Source organism: Embiotoca jacksoni, unplaced genomic scaffold (genome assembly GCF_022577435.1).
Source record: "Embiotoca jacksoni isolate LCO1_2020_lvr unplaced genomic scaffold, fEmbJac1.0.p SCAF_2, whole genome shotgun sequence".
Classification (NCBI taxonomy): Eukaryota; Metazoa; Chordata; class Actinopteri; family Embiotocidae; genus Embiotoca; species Embiotoca jacksoni.
In genome coordinates, this window is record NW_027185340.1 from 1,383,280 (window position 1) to 1,406,966 (window position 23,687).

The window sequence follows — 23,687 nt, forward strand, 5'->3', positions numbered from 1 at the left end:
CCAGTGAAGGATGTGATGAAAGTGGTGCTGTTGATAGTTTAGTAGCAGAAGTCCCTTGAGTCCAGTCTGCTGGTTCCCCTCTCCATAAACATGACATGATTCATCACGCCGTGCAGATTTAAAGAGTGTTTGTTTCAGTGAATCACCTTCAGTGTCAGTGAGTATAAATGAGCAGCAAGAGTTTAACAGGTCTGAGTTTTAACAGAAGAATATTTAATCTCTGCTACAAACATGAGTGCTCATTATGATTTAGAACAAATGGCAGATGTGCGTGAAATTAATCAGTCCTGGGAATGAACATGCCACTGTTTTATTTTTATTTTTTTCAATATTCATGGTAATTGATTTCCATCTGTGTACGTCCAGAGCTCGTGGTTGTGATTACATCTGTCGGCTAAATGAATTGGGATCATGGTGTTCCTCAGATGGAGCATGCTTTAAGCTGGAGTTCTATTCAGATGACATGAAAATAGATCAGTTAGTGTACATAAAGCACTGGATTTTGTTATCGTGATTGACAGCGAGTCAACAGCTGCATGACAAGACTTGTTATTTTTGTCACAAGTGATGCATGTTTGCAGAAATAATCTTTCCCTTCTTTTTAACGCCAGATAAAGATGATGCAGCTCATTGAAAGTCCTCATTTATTACGCTGTTTTTATCCTCCTCTCGTTCTGTTGTGCTGTTTTAATTGACTTTGAACAAATGCAAATGACCTTACGCCTTTTAAATATAATCCCACTGACTGGAACCTGCTGTGGCATTTGGTTTTCATTGACTCCATGTGCAGCACTACAATATGACATAACAACATCTCGCAGGAAGTTGGGCTGTTTGTTGAATATCCGTGGACGATTAATTTTCAGTGTGTGTTTTAAATATAAAAAAATAGTTGCGAGTAATTATTAGATGGAGGAACGGGAAACATTCATGTGCCGGTGTTCTGCACAGCATGGAGGACTTAATTGTGAAGGTATTTCTGTAAGAAAAAAAATCCACATTAACCAGTGGGTTTTATGTTTTGATCTGCACATGAATGGCCTCCTTGACTAAGCTACTATTTCTTCTTGTACTGCAGGGCCTGGTAGAGTATTACTCTCTTAAATGAGCCGTGCTGTGGAGCTGGATGAACATGTGCTTTGCTAGATGTAGGTTTCTAATTTAAACTGTCCCATTAGGGTGTAATTGTTGCTATCTGAGGTTGGGACCGAGCTGCACGGGAGGGGAGCGAGGAGTCAGGCTGAGATGGTATCGGGCCGAGGAGACAGGAAGCCTCTGTGTAATCACGTCAGGTCGGAGATCAGCGCTGAGATCAGGAGGACCGGACTGAACTCTGCTTGTCTTCTGTACTGTAGCTTCACAGTGAGCGGGCTGAAGTGCTGCGAACGCATCTTTGTTGTTTCCACAGGGGACTAAATTTCACCTGAGTGTTTACGTGTTGGAAGACTTTCAACTTTATCAGTGGTTAGTTTATGTCAGAACTCAGGAAAAAGGGAATATTAGCTTTGTAGAATAACAGCAGTGGAAGCTGCACGCTATGGGAACATTTTCCAGTCAGATTTTGTGTCGTTTTATGCTTATTCTTGTGATACTATCTGTCATCTGCTTCCAAGAACACAACATGTGACTGAGATATGATTCACCGAGAGGAAAACAAACAGGGAACGTTAAGTGTTTCATAGTGAGTTGAACTAATTCATGTGGACAACAATGGTTTGAAAAACCTTTAAGAATGAGTGAAATCTAAATCGGTAGCCAGGTCCACTCTGGAGAATTAAAACAAGTCCACATGAAGAATATGTTTTACTACACAAACAGTAATTTATATGTTGGTGGGCGTGTATGTTCCCTTCAGCGCTATGAGGAAGCTCCGTGAACCTGAACTGGACACAAGAATCAGTGAGCAATAAGAATACCGTTCTTACATTACACATACTGTATGTCACTCACAATACACCGAAACACTCCCAGGACCTCGTCTGAAACGCTGCAAAGCTTTCTGTGTGTTTTTTCCAGCTGAACTCAAGCTTACTAAGTAAATAGGAATGCTGCACACAGAGACACGCTGACATTTGCCAGATGCTCGGTGCTAATTAGGGCCAAGTATTCCCCCTCGGACGGGGTGTGTGAGAAACCGTGAGTGCACCGCTGGCCGACCCGTTGGACCCGGCCGGGGTGGAGTTCTGTGTTTGAACGCTCCAACATAACAAACTCAGGATTGTTATTCAGAGCAGGAATTTGTTTGTTCAGTTTTCGTACAAGAAGAACGTGAATTTCTTTGGTGTAAGTTACAGTTTGTGACTAAGATTTCTTTTAATTTGGAATATGGATAAACAATTTACAATTTATTTCATTTACAAACCCAAGTGCAAAATCCAGTAAAGCTCAGGATCTCCCAGAAGCTCCACTTAGATGCCTGAACTGCATTTTTGCAGCTCAGTGCTGCCTGTGTGGGTGAGCCACATCAAAACAAATGCTGAGAAGTAAAATGCTTTTGCCTTACTAGTTTCTCCCAGTTGGCAGACACATGACACTCTTCAGTTAAAACATGTATCCTTCATTATCTAGTCTCCATGTTTTTAAATCTTATCGCCTCCAGCTCTAATCTATCCATATCCAAAGAACTGTTCCTGCCTCTGGCCCACTCTGCAAACCTTCCTCCACCCCCAGATTGGTGGTGCATTAAGCAGGAAGTGAAAGGAGACCTGAAATGTCCAGCCACCCACAGACCCGCCCTTCACCTCCGCTCACCCTGCTCTCCCAGGCTGCAGCTCTGTGTCCTGGCTCCTGTCCAGGTTCTGGTGCTGTGATGGGGAGGGTCATGGTTTGCGTCTGACCCCGGGCCTGCATGTTGGATGTTGTTATTATTAGAGCTCTGTGGCCCCCGGGCGGGCGGTCCCCAAAGCAGGAGGAACTGCCGGGCTCTGGAGAGGCTTTAGACCTGGAGAACAGCTGTGCAGGTTAGAGGCTGCTGGGGCCCCCTGGGAGGGTGGGGGGTGGAGGGGGTTCCTGCACCGACCCGCCAGGAGGTACAACTGTTTATTATATGGACTCACTGCACAACCTCATCATACACTGACCAAGGCACATTACTGGGCACACTGTCGAATGTACTCGGACCAGCGATGCTAACGGGAAGCAATAAAAGCTTCATTGCTTTATGAAGCAATAAAAGAAACGACAAGCTTTGACCTCAACATTATCAAGAGAGGAGACGTGGCTGATGTGAAAATATAGACCGTGAGACAATAGACAATCTGTTACCCATAAAAGATTTGCCATTTCACTGTGGTATCTGTTTCTTAAAGATCCTGGTTAAAGAGAAGTGGCGTCCCTTAACTTTTCAAAATTAAATTAAACTTTATTGCCATTATACTAATATTAAGTATACATCTTTATAGTAAAGTAGGAAGCTTTCATTTATGAGGTAGCTTTAAACTCTGGATGGGAGCCAATAAGTTGCTGTAAAACCAAAGTGACAGAATGCAGTGAAATAGTAGTCAGTGTAATAACAGTACTGCTTTAATGCAATATAGTAATAATGTTGCGCAATCAAATATGTAATATTACCAATAACAGTGTGAAAATACAATAAGTAATACCTAGTGAAATATAAAAGTAGTAATAATAACTATAACTTATTTATAATGCATAAGAGTAATACATAATGAGAATATTTCTAGATCTTTTTGTCCTTTGACCCCAAATAACGTAACATGATCAACCAGTTCAATTAATCATCACTCAGATTGTTTTATTTGAAGGATTTTTCTGAATCCTGACAAGGTTGATTATTTTTCGTGTTGTTTACCCCCTTGAAGCCCGTTTGGGTTTCTGAGTCTCATCTTGGGAAGATCTGTAGTCGACTGAATTTTGATGTTGAAAATGTTGAAAATCAGTTTGCAGGTCTGCTTTATTAATAATTTATCCATATTGTTTTCGTATTGGGTTTTTATTTATTTTGAATCCCATAAAGTAATTTGTTTTTATTACGACTTTTAAGGCTAAAAGCAAACATTCCTGTCTGTTTTCAATGTTTCAGTTCATTTTTGGGATATTCTCGGTACATTTCAAGCGTTCCAAAAGTGCGTTATCCTTTATTATCTTCACTGCATTTGTGAGTGCACCCCGTGCTCTGTATGTAGTATGCTGAAAAGTTCATATACTGCAGACAGATTTTTTTTATTTAATTAAAAATTGTTTGCTTTGTGATTGGATTACAGCCATAAGAGGCCGAAGGGTATTTAAATGACTACCTACCGACTCTCTGCCATCTTAATTCTGCCTATTCTTGGCAGGTCTGGAGGGGGGGGGGGCTTCTAACTGTGTAAATAGCTCTGGAAATTGCGTGTGGCCTTTGACTGTCCCTGTAATTGCGAGCCTCTTGCAGTATTTTGCTTGGCAGTCTGAGAGGTTAACCCCTGAGGGCTGGAGGCCTGGGGCTCTCCGTCTGACTGGCAGAGGGCTCCTCAAAGCCCCACTTGTTCACCTCCCATCCCGGGCAGCTCTGAGCCACCGCTGAGCCTCTTGTGGGCGAGAGGGAGAGTGGGAGGCTGCTGCATTGAGCTCTGCAGGTTGAAGCTTGGAGTGCTGGAGGCCCACAGAGGCACACCCACCTCCGGCAGGCTGGCTGCACCTGGGCAGTCAGTAGCACTCGTAGCTTCGTCACCTCTGCCAGAGAGCACCGCTAAACTGGTTTTAGCCATAATCAGATTATAAAGATGCTGCTGTACTAAGTGCTCGATCAGTTTCCCCAACAACCTTGTTTCTCATATTCCCATGAAATTGTAAATGTGCACTGTGGCTCCAGTTAATTGTGTGCAGATGGATGCACTTAGTTTGGTTATATTGAATGAGTGCTTGATGCAGTTGTGCACTTACATTTCAATTTATCAATTTATACGACGTATCACTTTTAATTTACGAAAATTGTCCTTACGAAGCCACAAAATGCATTTGGTATCACTGGAAATAATCAAAAGGGAGTCCGAGTATTCGAAAATGGGCAAAAATAATGTCGTGTCAAATTGATTTGATCTTAATTCTGCTCTTTAATCGTACATTTGAAGGTGTTCTCATCTCTGACACTGTTCATTTTTCGAAGTGTTCATCTGAGAAGAATCCAGGGGTCAAGTCGGGCACGGTGCAGTCGAACCCGTCTGCTGTGATGGATGATGTTGCTCTATGAAATGGTCTGTAAAGATGCCGCCTCTTCTGGAGTCGCAGCAGAAACTAGAGAAAAGACAACGTGCAGTTTGCCTCCTCGGATTCCCACATTGTTCTCGCCAGCTCTGCTCCCCCTGGGCCTCAAAACGACTGGCTGCACCCCAGACAAAAGTACACAGGCAGAAAAGAAATATCAAGGCACAAAGGCTCTTTATGTAATGCTGTCAAGTTGCATTGATTTTTTTTTTCTGTATGTTTGACAGACAACAAAAAATCGTTGCTTCATGTCATGTCAAGCTGGGTTTTGGAGATTGCATCGGCTCTACCAATATCACTCAAATCTTTGGTCGAATTATTCTTTGACTACACTTTGTGGAGACGTTGACTGCTGGTAATTCATTTGCGTGAACTCTTGTCGCCTTTACACGGTGACACATGTACAGACTGTTCCAGATAGAGACAACCTCTAATCTGACTTCGTTTCAGGACTAAACTTTGTGCGCTGGACAACAAGGCAGCTTGCTCTGTTTTATCAGTGCGTGCAGGTTTGGAGAACTGAAGCCGGATCGGGGTGCCGGTTTGTCTCTGGGTTTTCTGTGGAGGATCAGCAGCTGTGTAATCAGACCCGGGTCTGACCCTACCTGTCCGGACGTTCCTCCACACCCTCCATCATGTCCGAGTGTCACGCACACGCTGATGAACCGCTGGTCGCGTGCAACCTCTGAGCTGGTTTGACCCGCGGTCTGATTTAGTGAGGATAAAACACAACTGCCAGCATTGTGGGGACTTTAAGGGAATACAGTACTTTATTCTTTTCCCTTAACATTCATCAGGGCTTTATTTAAACTACACTGATTTATTGTGGAACTGTAGCCACTCAAGCTGTGCAATAAGGAGACTCGTAGCATAAAAATACGCTTCAGTATAGTATTGACCTAATTTTAGTTTACATTATAGTGTCCACCCTGCGGTACTGTCTCTACTTCCCAAAGAAATATTACACTTTTACTCCACCGGTTCAGGTTTTACACACAAAAACAAACTGTATGACCTTCAAATAGAATATTAGCTGATTATTGATCATTTAAACAACTTTGCTTTTAGGAATAAAATATATCTGTTTTTCTTTGTGCAAGTATGCCCTTACTAGCCCTTACTACGAGCGCTACTTTAAAAAACACTCCTGTGGGTTGTGTTTGATGGTCGGAACGAAATGACTAAATTACTAAATTTCCCCACTTTGGGATTAATAATAAAGTCTAGATTGAACCAGAGACGATATAGAAATATCTCCTTCATTATTAAATCCAGCTGCATTTAGTTTTGTTGAAAAAGGTAAATAATTACTTGTTGTTTAAAGCTTTAAATCTTTGTTCTATATATAAGTGTTCTTGTAGCTGCTGAGTTTGTTATCGACCGACAGATTCAAGTCCAGTTTTGTCTTTAGTTTTTTGACGAATCCAAATTTTATATGAAATTTCCACAGATATTATACATTCCTCCAGATTTGTTTTTTGTTTGCTGCAGATACTTCTGCACTTTACAGAAGTAGAATCATAAATGCATAACTTTTCCTTGTATTGTTGTCACATAATGGTATTTCTGCTTTTCCTTAAGTAGACGATCTGAGCACTTCTTCCACTGTGGCTCTCTAAAGAGCTGCAGTGTCTGCTGACAGTGTTTATCTGATGACTGAATGTGACACAATAGATGAAGCAGCCAGACGGACATGTGGATGCTCTGTGGTCGCATGTTGAGAACACTAAGCTCTGTATTTGCCCTCCTCTTGCTGAGTATAACAGCCTCTCCAGCCCAGGTTAGGAGTGGGGCTCCCTGCAGCTGCTGTCTGTGAGGCTGATTAGTGCAGTGATGAGCGAATGAGGGCCAGGAGACACACACACACACACACACACACACACACACACACACACACACACACACACACACACACACACACACACACACACACACACACACACACACTATGAAAGGGTTAAGCAGCCGTTTAGGGAGGAGACCTGCTCTGTGTCCAGGATGTTGAGAGCTGCAGTGCGATGGTGTGCTGTTACACTGCATGAGGCCTCAGCTCCACTTGGGCTCTGATTGGGCCTGTAAGATCACAGGAACCCCCCCTCCCCCCTCTCCAGCCCCCTCCTCCCTGAGGGTTTCTCTCTCCACATCCTCCCTGTTGATTATCACCACTGCCAGAGCTGACTCTTGCACTCCAGCTGCTGTCCACACTCTGGCTCTGGGGCTAATTTATCCAGGCTGCATGGAGGGAGAAAACTTTCTCACACAGTACAGAGAAGCCGAGCTGCTGCACACCGAAAGCCTGAGCTCGCTGCCCTCCGTAGAAACCGCCAACAACCACTGCTGCTGCTTGCCTTTCCCTCGCGGTGCTTTTAAACAATATCCAGAGCTACAAATGTTCAGAACAAGGTCAATGTCCCGTTTGCTCGGAAATAGATCATCAGTGCAAAATAGACAGAGGTTTTCCCTGCGGATCGACATGTGTTGCTCTCTGCAGGTGTTTCCTCTGAGCGAAGCCAGGGCAGAGTGCTGCCTTCACTGTCCAGAGGGTGACTTTTAGCAGTCATCCTCAATGAGAAACTCAACCTTTAAGCTCTTAATAGAAAACACACTGACAATATCCCACCAGCTACTGTATATCCAAGTGTTGTATCCTCATTCACAATACAAACATAAATAACAGGTGAATGATGTCTGAGTCGGACAGATTGATGCCTTGATGATTCCTTTTTCCAAGAAAGACTGAGGATGTAAAGTGAGTTGGAATTTCTCCCTGCATTGCTATTTCTGCATTAGGGTTTTTCAAGTTATTGTTATTTGATAAAAAGCCAAGGCTGAATAATTCACACAAACATAAGACGGAGCAAAGAAAACATCTATTTGACTTTGTGAAGGAGAAAAACATAGTAATTGACCAGTCAAACAACTGACTTTGGAGCAGGACAAAAGAGGTGGAGCTCAAAGAAGACAGGAATCAGGAAAAAAAAAAACCTGCTGCCTTCAGGTTTCTGCCAAAAATTACAATTTGAAATGTAGCTTGCAGAAAATGTTCACTTTATGGAAAGTGGCTTTTCCAAATCTACAGTTAACTTCTTAATGTCTAAATGTGGCTCTAAATATACAGTTTATGCTCATCATGGGAAATATTATAGTTCACATTTGTATAATTCTGTGTGACAGACAACAATTTAAACAATATGCGTATCATAATCATGAACTCTATCCTCTGCTCTGGCATATATCCATAAGCCTCTTGAACACATGCCAGCAGCATTCGGAGTAAAGCCTCATCTTACTTATGAGTCTTTGCCAAGGCAGTATTATATGAGTGTTGATGGGGAGAGTCCTCTGTCTGCCTGCGGGGCTCCGGTGTCTCTCGGCCGGGCCGTCCTGGGTCACACAATTGGACAGAGAGGGCAAGGTTTCGTCTCCCCAATCCCCCCCCGCCCCTCCCACCTCCTCCCTCTCCCCTCCCCTCCCTCAGCCCACCATGTTAAATGAGAGCATTGTGACCGCAGACCTGCTCTCATCTTCATGTACAGTTTCTTCTTTTTTTTTTCCGCCTTCTCACAGCACATAATGAACCCAGACTACGTGACGACAGGCATTGTATGCGACCGGGCCGACCACATAGAAATTAAAGAGGAGGATCTGATTCAGAGCTGCAGGTCTCTCTGCTGTTTGGTGTCGCTGCATCCAGAGATGTTTAAAATGCGTAGATATATTATGTGTGTGTGCGTTAATTTGTCTGCTGTATATGTTCATAACACATTTTCTATGCCTGCGTGTGACCTCTCATGTCATCATAAACATTGAAGCAGGTGGAAACAATTGATTAAATCAAATATCTGCCCAGGGGAGGAATTGAATTATGGCATTAGACATGTAATCTGATGCATTCCTGCCTTCACATGTAAACCATGTAAATTGACATTATGATATATATCCATAATATTAATCCCTATCATTTTACTCAATTATGTCGTGTTAGAAAAATAATGCTCACCTGAGAAAGCATTTTAGTATCAGATGTGTAATTTGTTTAGAGTGAAGGGTTTGAATGTAGATGCATATTTTCTGAGCAGGTGCATGTTCACACACACACACACACACACACACACACACACACACACACACACACACACACACACACACACATCGAATCGAATGCAGTGACAAGAAGAAAGACGATTAAAGTTGTTCTAAAAGGAAAATCCCACTTTTCTCTTGTTCCTCTACAGAAATGCTCCTTCCATCATCTCTATGATGAGCAGTGTGGTCACACTTCACCTGACAGGTATTTAATCTCTCGTAGCCATTTTGATCTTGGAATCACCATCTCTTTCAATTAAGAAGTGCAATTTAGAAATAAAACCCGGCAGCACCGTTTACTGGCAGAGGAGTTATGAGAAGATCCCCTCTTCTTTTTTTTTTCCCACTTATCTTAAATGCTTTGAGAACTCGCAATAAAAAAAAAATGTTAAAAAACTTTTGTGCACAACAAATGCACTGCATTACTTACAAAGTATCCTATTTAAAAGTGTAATCAATACCTGTTTACTTCTTTAATGTTGCATTCACATAACTTGAATTGGTACCATAGAAACTGACATTATGTATCTATCACGTTTATTTACACTTGAAGACACATTTCCTCACACATCCTCTGCAAGAGTATGAATTCAGCATTTTGTTGCAGTCAAATTGACCACAGAGATAGCATCTTCGGTCTCAGCAGGCAATTAAAAAGAAATTAACTCAAATTGTGCCTAATTTTGTGTTGTCTGCTGTTTGTGTTTATTTTGAGAAGGGTTTCTTGGAAACTCCCACTTTTTAATTGCCCCAAATGCTTATTTTAGCTTCTTTTTTTCCCCACCACTCTCCCTTTCCACTGGTCTGCAAAAAGGAGTAGATGCTATCAACAACGATGTCAGTGTGGTTATTTCTGTCTTATAAACGCACATATACACTGGTGGTGAATGTATAAATGATTCACACAGGTCAAGCTTTGATCCTCTGATGCAGCCTCTCAGATTGCCAGTATAGTGGCAGGAAAACCAGTAGATTGAAAATGAGGAATGCATCAAGGGGTGTGCTGTTTACTTGTAGCACAGGCAGCTGGTTAGCCACCCCTCTGCCGTTTTACACCCCCTCCCTCGCTTTTCAATTCCAGCCAGACCCCAGGCTCGGCTACTAACTGGGGGCTGGAATATTGTGCACTGGGGATCAATGCAGCCCTGAGTGAAATGTCAACTGTGGCCCTGCGATGTGTCAGACTGTGAGGGAGTTGTAATGGCTATTGATCCGCTGTGCGCTTAATGCAGAGCTGCCCCGCCACGATGCGAGCCAGCTGCAGCAGAAAGATATGTATGAGATGAGCTAAAACTGAGAAAATAGAAAAGAAAGAGCTCACAGTTTTGTTCCCCTCCTTCCATCCCTCCCTCTCTGGCTGCAGATTGATCTTCCTCTTCCTGCTGATTCTAACTGGGGTCTGTCATTATCTTACTCTGTCATTAGGGGCTCCATTGACAGCCTTGGCCTGTCTGTGTCACTCTATTGAGACAGCAACACTTTTCCCATGCAGTGTTCCCTACATTTATTAAAGTCTCTGACAGCCTTGTCTTTGCTTTCTCCATAGATGGCTGAGCTTCAGGCTGTGGTGCAGCAGTGTAATTGGAAGACGAGGCTCTCTGTCCCTGGCTAGTAATGTGTGTGAGGTACAGCTGTAGGTCAGACTGGTTTATATCAGACTGCTGGTTATGAAGTACAAAATCAGACCACCTCTGTCTGAGGGTCAGTGTCTGTGCTACTCGGGGCAACAGTATAGACCCTACATTTACACCTTTATCTATGAATCACGTGGATGATTGGAGTTTTCATGCCACCACTGTTGGTAAAGGAATATTACTAAAATGTAAGGGTAATAGACAGTACGGACATCAACAGTTGAAGGGGATCATGAATGGGTGGGGGTTATGTATTTTTCCTTTTTGCTGAACGGGTGGGGGTCTTTTAACTTTGTCTCATCCCAGAATTACATTTTATTTTGGTCTAAAATGTAAAAAATACAAATACATCAAATATTTAAATGAAAAGGTTGGATTTTTTTTTTTGTTGTCTGCACCATATTAATGCATTTCACCATATTAATGCATTTCACCATATTAATGCATTTCACCATATTAAGACAACATTCGTGTTAAGAATTTATTCTCCTGACTTAAATCAGAGCTAACAGTTTAGAGGAAACAAACAAATGTGAAACTTCACTTTATTTTGCATTTTAACTGAAAGCAGAACATTAAATGTGACATATAAACTTACTCTACTCTTCAGAAACTAAAATAGCCATAGCAACACGGTGCATCACATGTTGTTTTACAGTTTTAACACTTGCTAATTCCTCCTGATGTTTAATTTTCAGTTCTTTGTGTAAACGCTAATATTTCATTCCAGTTTTAATTAGAGTACACATCTCGTGTTCTTCCTGGTCTATGCTGGTGACATTTCTTTAACTGTTGGGTGGGAGGTGTATTTCTCTGAGCTTCAAAGAAAATATTCATAATGATGGTTCATACTTTTAACAGAAAAATAATAACCATAAAATTCAGCCCCACATCCCCACCACAGCAACTTTCATACAGTCCCCAAGAAAAACAGCTCTTTTTTTCTTTTTTGGCTTGACTACCAGGGATTTTGGATTTAACTGAAGCGTTTTCAGAGGTTTAATCAGCCAAAAGGTGGCAGGATTTTCTGAAGTCAAGTCAGTTTTATTTATATAAAATCACAAACTTGCCACAAAGGGCTTCAAAATTACATGTGACAGCCTCCCGAGGCCCCCAGCAGAGAAGCATGTAAAGTTAGAATAAAAATACAGCACATGAAAAATAGTTCGACTTTATGATTTTAACAAGACCATAATGACGTGTTAATTTGTTGCAGTGTTTTTTCATTATGCAGTGCAGCACATCGGTCTGTGATTAGGGGCTGAATAAAAATAACTGGCACGTGAAGAAGAGCTGAAACGAATGTGTTGCGTCTTAAAAACAAGCTTCTCTGCATTATTCATTTTTTATTTAGACCTTCTTGACTGAATGAGTCCAACACCTTCCTTCTGATATCTCAAAATAACATTTGAGTTGATACCATTTGTACATTAGTGACTAAACATGCATAAATAATATAAGATGGTTAACTGCTATTTACACTTTAACATTTTAAACAGACCATAAACTTTTACATAACCACTAAATTCCAAAGCAGCAAAAACAATGGAAGACAGTAAATGATGCTGTAGCCTGATGTAATGTAATAAATAGAATAAAATATCATCCTGGAATGAGAAGAGTTCACAGACTGCACACTATACACTTCCAAAACAATCAAATTACTCTTCAGCAAAAAGAAAAGATACACAACACCCCCCCCCCCCTGTTCTCTTCGTCTCCCTAATAATTTTCCAACGGTCCCTTACAGCTGTCAGAATAAATAAACCTGTTTGTAAGAAATGCTTTTGTGCTCAAATATCACAGCAGCTGTGCTCCAGACAAAGAACTACAAGCAGAGTGATTTCAGAAACCAATTTGGTTCTGTGCTGAGGTGACCAAACAGTTTAAATATTACATCAGCTTTCCATAAAAACAAAAGTGAAAGCAGCAAATGAAAGAACCTGAAAGACGCAGCCCAAACAGCCTCTTCCAGGCTTTACATAACCTAAATTTGTGATCATATGATTATTGTTTTGTTGTAGTTGCTGCTCCCGGGCTATTACTGGAGGGATCTGACAACTTGAAAACATTTCTGGAGGCTGTCAGGAAGTTCACAGTGGGGTGCACTGAATTGAGATTGGTAGTTTGTGGCTATGTGCATGTGCGTGTGTGTGTATTTGTGTGTTACACAAAAGCGATGCTGAGTATAGGCTGGTGGTGGGACCAAGCTGCTTCTCCGTGTTACAGGAGGCACAATCAAGTAAGGCCAGGGGGTCTCTGGCTGTCTTGGCCCTCGTAACACACAAGGCTGCTCAATGTGACGGAAGTTATTGGGGCATTGGGGTGAAGCTGATGACATGGTGTGTGACAGAGACTCATCATTTGAGTGTGATACAAGTATTTGAGCTACAAGGCTGTAATGCTGCTCGGCTTGTCTGGAAAGATGTATTCCAGATTGCGGGGCCTGAGGGGTCAGCGGCCGCACATGTGGGAGACTTATCTGAAAAAAAACGGCACCTTTTTGGGGGGGAAGAGGTGGTGGACATTATAAAACGGCATCAATCAGTCAGCCGAAGGGAAGGATGAAAAACAACATCTCTCTTTAGTGCTGATATTTTCTTCAGATTCATAGAAACGAAGCATTGAACTCTCGTGATGAGTTAATATTTGCCTTCATGCAGACGTACATATGTTGGATACTTCCAAGAATACAATGAATTTCTGTCTCCGCAGAAGTTGGATTTAAAGCAATACCCCTGCCTGACCTAAAAAAATGTTTAATCCAACACCCGCTGTGAAGTGAAAAAGTAATGCATATCTCACTATCTCGTCTGTATCCCAGCGAGATGAAATTGAAATTTTAATGCATTTCAGAGTTTCCTTTCCCCCCGAATGGAGACGCTGATAGACACAGCGATGTCATATTTACAGTAGGAACACTCACGGTTTAATGTACTCTACAATACTGCCATCTCCAAGTTCTTCGGAACAAAACGTGCTCTTGAACATAAAGGAAAGGCAAAGAACAAAATTATTCCTCAAGCTTTCTATCAAGCTTCTGCATTCATGGCAAAGTCTAAAGGGCATGCCAGTCCCCCTGCCTCTGAGAGAGGTAATTATCCTTTTCCTGTCACAGAACAACAAATGATAGCCAACTATGGGGGTGCATTTTCAGGAGCTGAAATTTGTCAATAGGAAGGAGAAGGAGGTTTAATTTTCTGGCAGCTGCATATCTACTTTTATCCTGTATTTTTTTTTCAGTGGTCATTTGTGGCTTTTTTTTTTTTCCTGTTCACATGAGCTTGCACGGTGTAGTGCTGTTTGTTTATGTCTGTGAGCTTCTGAGGGTGTATTTATGTGCCCTGCATTAACATACGTATTTATAGTCCTACACTTTCTTACAGTCATCTTTTTTTTTTTTTCTGTTGTGACCATTTCACAGATTATATATTGTCCAAGTAATTTCCCTTTCAGCATCTGTGTTTTTTTACCTTTCAGAGAAAGCAGTGAATGGAGGGAAAATTATCACAATTACTCATATAATTGAGCCGTCTTTGTAGCAAGTGCAGCTTCAGTAGCCCCTTTTTTCCATCAGCGAAAATGGTTTCATTATATGGGTTTTTCATATTCCCTGACACAGGGCTCTGCTGAGGGCCTGGCGCGTGGATGAGATGCAGGATGAACAGAGCGAATCATTAAGGTCACAGTAGGAATAATTATCCCAGCTATGGAAAGAGCATCTACAGCCTTTTTTCTCCCCCGGCACAAATGCAATGTCCACGGCTTTTAGTCACAAAGAACTTTGTTACAAATGGAGCTTCCACCTTCTACTTATACAAAGAAGAGAGGGGGAGAGCAAGACTTGTATCAACATGACAATTTTCCATCATTAAGACTAATGACAGGCACAGACTGTGGGGATCAAGGGGAGCACAAAAAAGAGAGGCGCATTCAGGTGTTGGCTGAGTGCTGACCTCCTTCCTGTCTTTGTTGGAGACTTAACTCTTAACAAAAACTAAAAAGGGTTTCAGTCTAAAGGCGCAGTGGCAGCTGAACGTCAAGCAGCCCAGCTCTCCATGGGCAAATGACTTAATTGGCGAATTTGCATGTTTTCCATTTGCAGGGAAATTAATTCAATAAGACCTATGTAAAGATGTTTAATCAATCGTTGTTTTAGTGATGGTGAAATAATTCTCCGGTTTCTAGCTGAATTATATTGATTTATTCCTGCGATCCATCTCTCGCATCACTACACAAACTAAGAGTGTGATACTTTCTGACTTATCTGTAAAATTCATTTGCTCGTTCGTTAACACTGAAGCACAGATCTTCACTTAACAGGTGGGATACTGTAACATGTAGCAAGGAAGAGGCATCAATGTGACACTGGTTTCTTTCACAGTTTAGCTGAATTAAGTAAAAGCCATGTTTTTCCAAGTCCTTTCTCCCCAGCCTTCACTCAGGTAATTGGTCATTTTGCAGCCAATTTTGGGCAGGTTGGATGCTTGCTGCCATGGCCTGACCCCTGCTGCTGCTGTAATGGGGACAGCATTTCTACCAGTTCACTGGGGGCTTTTCCACACCGTGACCCCTGCTTTCTGAGGAGAAGGCTGCTCTGAGCACTGAAATGGAAAAGGGAGTTGAAAATGAGAGTTTTCAGCTCTGCAATGAGCAGCCGGCATTACGTGCAGGTTAATTATAAGTCCTTTTCATCTAAAGAAGACGTTTTTGCAGTTCGAGGTGTCGTGGTGGCAATGTAAGATTTATCGCAAATGTTCTGAGCACGAAGAAAGAAAAAATGATTTAAACAAGAAAACAGATGTGCAAAACATTATAATAGGATTTATTTCAGCTTTCTCTGACTGTTTGTTTTATCACCAGGCTTCAACACTGACTTCTAATGTCAGTCGTCCGTAGATCAACAAGTGCAGTTTGGAGTCCCAGAAGACTTTTGGCTGCTGGATCCTGAGCAGATGATGTAGGAGCTTGTAGAGTCATCAGTGCCTAAAAACAAACAAAATAATCACCATTAACTTAATACAAATAAACATCATCTCTTAGTTTATTATTTGTATTGCCTGAGAACATTTTAGAAAAATATTTGCTGCATAAACAAGTAAATGATTCTACTTTTTACTATCTTTAACAACAAGTTGTTATCAACTCAGTTATTTTCAAATGAGAAACACAAACATATTTTTAATTACGGTATAAATTTAAATGAATAAACTTAGAGACAAAATTTACTAAATGTGCCCTTAAAAGCCATGTATTCTTATAACAATTTAATTTTAGGTACAAAAAATTGTGACTTTACTGGAAGGCAATAAAATCAGGTATTAAAACAGATTATCACACAAAAATTCACTGTATTCAGGTTATTTAAACACATTCAATTATTGTGAGTCAAACTGACAGGAAGTAAATCTGCATTTCAGTGTCCAAAATAAATTTTTGTTCCACTGTATTTTATACAAACAATAAAAATAAAAAAAACTTGACACAATTCTATTTCCTCCTGCGTTCCTCCTAACCCTCATAATAATACAATAAATTAACCAATGCAACAATCTTGTTTCCCAGAAAAATGTGATTCATTTTTTTGTTTACACGTAACTCACTAAACAAAATCAATTCACATTTTGATGCCACATTGAACATGAAAATAGATATTGAATCGAGTTAATTGTAGTGAATCTAGTTTGCGTTCATTGACGCTTCAAATTACAGGATGTCAGCGAGAAGCAAAGCCAGAGAAGAAGCAGAACAAAAGGCAATTTCACTTGTTTGATCCGCCGCCTTTAAAACGAAATACAACCTTCATATAGTTTGACATTTCTGTTTGAAGTCACTCACCAAATTACATTTAGATTTGTAGCTGAGGTGAGGCGGTAATGATGTCCATAATGAGAAGTGTGAGAAGGATGAGCTACATGGAAATAAGCTTTTTATTATTATGAATTATTTGAGATATTTATGCAGCATGAAATTTGATGCATGCATCATATAAAATATCTGACAAATATGACTGAAATTTTGATTACAATCACCGGAAATTGAATTGAAGCTGAGGGGAAAAAAAGACAGGTGTACATAATAAACAATACGCAAGTGCAAGTTTTAAAGCACCATTTTGTTCCTTTTTAAATCAGGAAAAAATAACCTCACATTTCCCTGCAGCTCCAGTAATTAATCCCGGCTCACGTGCAGAGTCTGCAGGGCGCGCGGGGAGCTGAGTCTTCTCAGCATGGACACGCAGTTTACCAATGCACCGCGGTCCACATCATATTTGGTGGCTGTTAAAATGTGGGTTGGTGTGGCAGTTGAGGAGGGCTTTCTATCACCGGACTGAAATTAAGTCTGTGACATCTTGGCCCGTTTAGCCCTCCACCCCTCCACCCCCCCCCCCCCCCCCCTCTCTGTCTCTCCACCTCTGCACTAACCCTCAGGTGAAGAGCAGCAGGTGTTAAAACACCCTCCGCCACAGAGCTACTCACTCCTAATGAGTCCTGCCTCCGCGCTCCATCCATGCATGGAGGACTTTATTTTTAGTGTGGCTTAGTTAGAGCCCGGCTGCCATGCTGCAGAGGGATGACGGCTGTGGCCTGCGCTGCCCTCCTGCCAGCGAGCGCAGGAGTCAAATTATTAATGAAAGTGGTAATGTTATCACACGTCTGCCTCATCCTCATGACACCGAGCATGGTTGGAGAAATGACTCCAAATAAAAACTTCATCTTTTAGGGTGTAAGCAAATCCTCACTTTGTAAATGACTGATTTTGCTAATAAAAATGAATATAACTTATGCAGGATGCTTTTCAGCTCCAAAGTACCTCAAGGAAATCTCTCATTATTATTGCTCTCATATTATTGCTATTATTAGCAGCATGCTCCTGGTATTATTTTACATTTTTCTGCAAATTCTGTCTCTATTCTGTTAATGGTTTTGCTCACAGCCGTCTGTAGATACTATAATCGTGGGAAAATAATGACAGTTATCAGTCGCACCCACCAAGTACCCATAAAAATCTGTCCTCTGTTCTGGAAGATGATAATTATTGGTTGTACTACCATTATCATTGTCGTTGTTGATAGAGGAAATCTTGAAGCATTTTTCTTCCAGAGAAATCACTTCAAATTGGCCTATTTTAGGGGACAAGGGACCAGCTTTCGTTATAGCCTAATATTTCACAGAAATCTTTAAATCCAGGCATCTGCAGCCGCCTGGCACATTGTGGCACATTGTGGCACATTGTGGCACACGCGCCGTGATGTGAGCGCCCGCATTTTTTGATAACACATGTTGCAACTTGCTAGTTCTGTTTGGAGTTCAATTATGTAATTACACTGATAATCACAGTGACGGAATTTAACTGCCTTTAATTTGTTATTCAGGTGGAGATGGAGGGACTGCGGATGGAGCAGCCAGGCTGCAGTGGATCTGCTCTGCACAGACACCAGAAGAGCTGCAGGCTGCAAATGAAGCCTAATAAAATGAAGAGCTGCTGGATACTTTCTTCTTCATCCATCGAGTGCGTCCCGCGGAGGCTCTCTGATCCCGGAGGGCGCGGATTTATCAGCTTCGTTTCCATCACGTGATTTTTAAGTAAGTGGACAAACATTGCGTCTGTTGAAAATAAGATCTTTTTTTTTTTTTTTGAATGGGCCTTACAGCAAGGTTAAACTCCCGAAGCAATGGCAGCTTGAGCTTTGAGCTGTGGAGGTCTAAATCTTCAGCTCAAAAAAAATGGTCTCCAGTTTTGTCAGTCGTCAATTCAATTAAATCAAATGTCCATGGATAATTATTTTTGTTAGGCTGTGGGAGGCTGGCCGCACCCCGTCCACTTAGACTCATAATAATCAAAGCTGGCGGTGTTGGGACCATTAATTGATTGCAAAACGAGGTGCGGAAAGTCGTTTGGAAAGCATTTTAAATGCAATAAGAAAATTGGTCTATGTGCGTCCATCGCTGTGAAAGTAGTGAGGGAGAAATGATCCCGACAACAACAGCTTTCCCACGATTATATAGGGTACATTATGAAAGCATTTCTAAGTTTGCAGCTATTTTAAGTATCACAACAGACTGTATGTTAATTTAATTACCCATAATGAGCACGCAGTTAATTACAAATCGTGGCTGTATATGGCTGTGATGCTGTTTCATGTTTTTAGATGTTGTAAAGCATCATCAGGCCTTTACCTGAGCCAGTAAACCTCCTCACTTCACATCAGAGCAAACTGTTTTACCGTCCCACTGCTGCCAGGTGTAACTGAGACCTCACGTTAAATACATGACTAATTACAAGCCTACTTATGAAAATTGAACGCCAGTGTTATGCTAATACGCCTTCCTCCTGATGGAGCATTAGGAGCTTTAATCAAAAAAGCTTTAATCAAACTGGCCAAGAGCAGCTTTAACGAGGATGGAAATGTTATTTAACTTTGTCAGAGGGATAGAAAAATCCGGATTTTAATAGTATGCTACTATTAGGCAGCACTGCAAATAATAACAACACAATAATCATAATAACAATAATAGAGAGCATCTTGACTTGTCAAAAGGAAATCTGAGGTTTTGTGGTTTTCCTTGACTTCATCAGGTTCTTCGGACCCAGCCCCAGCGTCACCAATCGGCTTCCCTCTTGGAGAGAGTGGACCAATCAGCGACAGTCTTTGATGAATATTCATGAGTCCGAGATTCAAACCTTTGAGCGAGTTTGTCTCGGTCCACAGCATCATTCCTGGGACTTTTCACAGGCACAAACTGCATTTTCTTATGAATGGAAAGAGAAAAAATCTGTTCGCCTTAAATTGGGACCCATCCTTCACTGAGATCATAGAAGGAAAACAACAAAAGCGAGACAAGGGGAACCGCCAGAAGAGATGACAATGACTACGATTCCAGAAAGTCTTAACAGCCCTGCCTCAGGAAAAACCGTTTTCATGGAGTTTGGACCGCCGAGTCAACAAATGTCGCCTTCCTCCATGTCTCACGGACACTATCCCATGCACTGTTTACATTCTGCAGGTCATACACAGCACGAGAGCTACAGTCCAGCCTCATCGTTCCCCAGATCTTTGGGTTATCCATACGTAAACTCCGTCGGCAGCCATTCCACCACTCCTTATCTCAGTACAGTACAGACTTACCAAAACAGCTCGGGACTCACACAGACTCGATTAGAGGATGCAGGTAAGTGTGCAGCAGCATCTTAAACATTGACTTTCTGTGTTGGCACGGCTTACTACTCGATACAGTCCTCACTGCATGAAAAAGACGACCCAGATGTGAAATTAGGCTTGGTAATTATTTATTGCGTAACGCTATAAACAATGTATGCAATTAAGGGTAATTATACCGAAAGTACAGCCTGTAAAACTTGCGCTGGAGTATTCATTGCTGCGCAGCACTGTTGGCCACAACTGCCTCCTCATTTTTTCCCCTCTTCTCTTTTCCGTCTCCCTCAGCACCCGAAACAGAGAAAAACACAGTGGTCGAAGGAGGAGAGGTGCGCTTCAACGGGAAAGGGAAAAAGATCAGAAAACCAAGGACTATTTACTCGAGTTTACAACTTCAAGCTCTCAACAGGAGATTTCAGCAAACTCAATATTTGGCTTTACCGGAGAGAGCTGAGCTCGCAGCGTCGCTGGGTCTCACTCAGACACAGGCAAGTATGAACAGCTTCACTTCGCAGCAGCACCAGGACGCATTTTTACACAATTTGATTATTATTATCATTATTATTATTATTATTATTATCATTATTATTATTATTATTATTATTATTATTATTATTATTGTTGTGGTTGCTGTTATATTTTAATGATGAAACCTGAAACCATCGTGCGTAAAACGTGCGTAATTCTTTTAAAATGGTGTCTGACCACTTTCCATTCTCTAATCCAAACTATATCCTTTGTCTCTTCAGGTAAAAATTTGGTTTCAGAACAAACGGTCCAAGTTCAAGAAATTAATGAAGCAAGGCGGTGGTACAATTGACGCCAACGCTTTGGCCACCGGCCGTGGACTTTCGAGCGGCTCTCCCTCGGTGGCACCTGTGTGGAGCTCGCCGACCACCGTGAAGACTTCCGTTGGCACAACCGGATCTTACATTCCCAGCTACACCTCATGGTATCCAACCACACACCAAGAGTCTATGCAACAGTCACAGCTCATGTGAACAGACACTTCAGTATCAGGATGGTGAGAAGCCCCGCAGCCGCCAAGCGCGGCTCAGCATTGATAATGCACAACAACAATCCCGGAGTTTGCTGCCGCATGCCGCAACAGAGGCCTCCTCATACCGGAGACGGCATGCAGAGATGAAGAGGAAGAAGCAGGAGAAGATGGAGGAGAAGGAAGCTGAGAGAGTGAAAAGGCATACAATGCGCCCAAGGGCAACAAGTCCGTGACAGCGGAAATCTAAGACAAAGGATCCTTTTTTGGCTGCTGTTAATCACTTTTATGTCAGTTCCTATTTTTGTTTTTTTTAACTCATATTTGTGTGAACAGTTCTGTTGTTGAGCTGTAGGCTATATGTTTATTAGAAAACACGTGTTTGTTTACACCAGACGTCGGGCCCAAGGTGATGATGACCTAAAATCAGTCTGCATTCATTGACAGTTAAAGGCCAATCAGGCCACAGCAGTGTTTCTTTAACCAAATAATTCATGACAAATTCCGTATCAGGCCTTTACGGTCACAGCACGTTCAACCACAGATCCTGTGCAAAGCCTCAAGTTGCTATATGTTGTTTATATGTGTCTGTTATTTAAGTTAAATTATTCCGACTAGTGTTTCTGTTAAGGTCAGTCTGTGTTAATTTTGTAAGCGTGTTTGAAATAACAACACTGTGTTGTTAATGCTGCACTAACGCAAGCAAAGCTTTTCTATGCCGTGCCCCGATGTTATGTGAAAAATGTAAAAGGCCTGACGATTTGCTGCTTCAGAAAAAAAATATCCCGAAGGTGAGCAGCTCATTTGTCACTGTATTTTGTACATAATTTTACAGATTTGTTTTTGTGCTGTACTGGATACGCTGTGAAACAGGGTTTAGGCTTCGTGTATTCGTCCAAATGTGTTTAGTCTACATAGAAGATATTTAGTTTTGTATTGATCACTTTAATTTATTGATCTGTTTTCTGAGGTTTATGTACATAATGTGCAAAGTTTCAAAAGCAGTAAAATATGATTTAAATTATGTCAAGAACAGTGTCTGATTCAAACCCCACCTCCCTCCTCTGCGAAGAGAAAGACTTCAGCGGGTTGCAGCTTTAATGTGAGCTGACACAAAGCAGTGTCACGCTGCAGACACCGTGGGAGTGCGTTTGTGTGAACTGCAAAAGGCAGTTCAGCTTCATGGTCATGTTTAGCATTCAGCTCACTTGGGTTTGTGCTGCAAATGTTGTCAGGCAGAGGTTTTTTGCAACATCTGCAGCAGTGACCTAAAAATTTAGAAATATGATCATGCATCTGAAAATGTCATCTCATTTACGCCTTTCCACAAAAGTGTCTTAACATTATACGTATCTCAAGGTTAGCTACAATACAAACAATAAAGGGAAAATACAAAAAAAACCCGTAAAAAATGGTCGAAACCACGTTGAACTCTGACAGATAGAAGCTGCATCCTTTATGTTGTGATTTAAACACTGCAGTGCGGGAGGCCCTGACTCATTCAACAGCACCGCTTCTTCCCCTTTTCATCTTTTCTTAAAGATAATCTCCTTTTTATTTGTCTTCGACGATCCCCATTTTCCACCATGAGAGAGATCAATTGTGTGTGTTAAGTGAATAATTGCGCAATAAAAGACAGGTGCTGTAAAAAAAAAAAAATAAAAATAAAAAAAAAAAGAAAGGCTGTGAGCTGGCCGGGACGTGCAGGGCAGATCACATGGAGATCAGTGAAAGTGAAAAGTTCAAAGGCCTTCTTGTTTTGTTAACATAAGATATATTTAAAAAAAATGCTACGGTCTGATATATATTTTTAAAACACGTTTTGTGTTTGTACGATGCAGACATGTTTTCTTTAAATTTAATTAAATTAAATTTGTATACAATTTTAAATGAAAAAACTACGGGAGCAGTAGTGGACATAATTTTCATGTCCATAAACAGCATAAATAACACTGGTCTGGTGTTGAAAAATAGTGATGTAAATAATAAAAGTAAAAAGGGGGGAAAATTAAATTAAACAAAAAAGGTCAAATGTTTATAAAAGGTGTTTATTTAATGTTTTGTATGTTCCTGTGTAGAAACAAAAGAAAGAAACAAAATGGTCAAACACGACCTGCATTCACTCTTCTCCAGCTGTTACAGCTCCATGAATACATACATGTTTTTGTAATTATAATTTCACATTGGATGAAATGTGGGCTGTCGTCACAGCAGCCTTTTAAAACTGACTGAAGTCAACATCCAAAAAGGTAGAACTGAGCATTTCTTCATCTTTAATATGTATTATTGTTTTAAGGACTATGCGTTATTATCATTATTATTGTTGTTGTTGTTGTTGTTGTTGTTATAATCATTATCATTATTATTGTTATTATTATTATTATTATTATTATTATTATTATAAGCCTGTATGAGCAGCAGCGCATTTACTCTTTAATGCTCCGGCCTCTTTTATTGTCTCTTCCTTTTATCACGTCCTCTGCTTCCACCATGTCTCCATTGTTATTTTAATGCAAAACTTGGAACTATCCAGTCCTTTGTGAACAGCCTTACATCGAGAATAGACCTATGTAGGCTATATTTCGATACCATTAAGAAAGCAGTGCTG

General features: G+C 41.1%; 1 protein-coding gene across 1 annotated transcript; it reads left to right on the top strand.

The window, feature by feature from the left end:
* Positions 1 to 18,310: 18,310 nt before the first annotated feature.
* dlx1a (distal-less homeobox 1a) lies at positions 18,311 to 23,376 on the top strand. The gene is made up of 4 exons (XM_069153812.1): positions 18,311 to 18,508; positions 19,503 to 20,095; positions 20,371 to 20,570; positions 20,832 to 23,376. Exons 2-4 carry the CDS (start codon positions 19,786 to 19,788, stop codon positions 21,081 to 21,083), a joined length of 762 nt encoding a protein of 253 aa, XP_069009913.1. The 5' UTR covers positions 18,311 to 18,508; positions 19,503 to 19,785; the 3' UTR covers positions 21,084 to 23,376.
* The last annotated feature ends 311 nt before the right edge of the window (positions 23,377 to 23,687 follow it).

Coding starts and splice junctions, on each gene's coding strand:
- dlx1a (XM_069153812.1), top strand. CDS start 19,786: ATGACAATGACTACGATTCCAGAAAGTCTTAACAGCCCTGCCTCAGGA. Junction 20,096..20,370: donor GACTCGATTAGAGGATGCAG/GTAAGTGTGCAG, acceptor CGTCTCCCTCAG/CACCCGAAACAGAGAAAAAC. Junction 20,571..20,831: donor TGGGTCTCACTCAGACACAG/GCAAGTATGAAC, acceptor TTGTCTCTTCAG/GTAAAAATTTGGTTTCAGAA.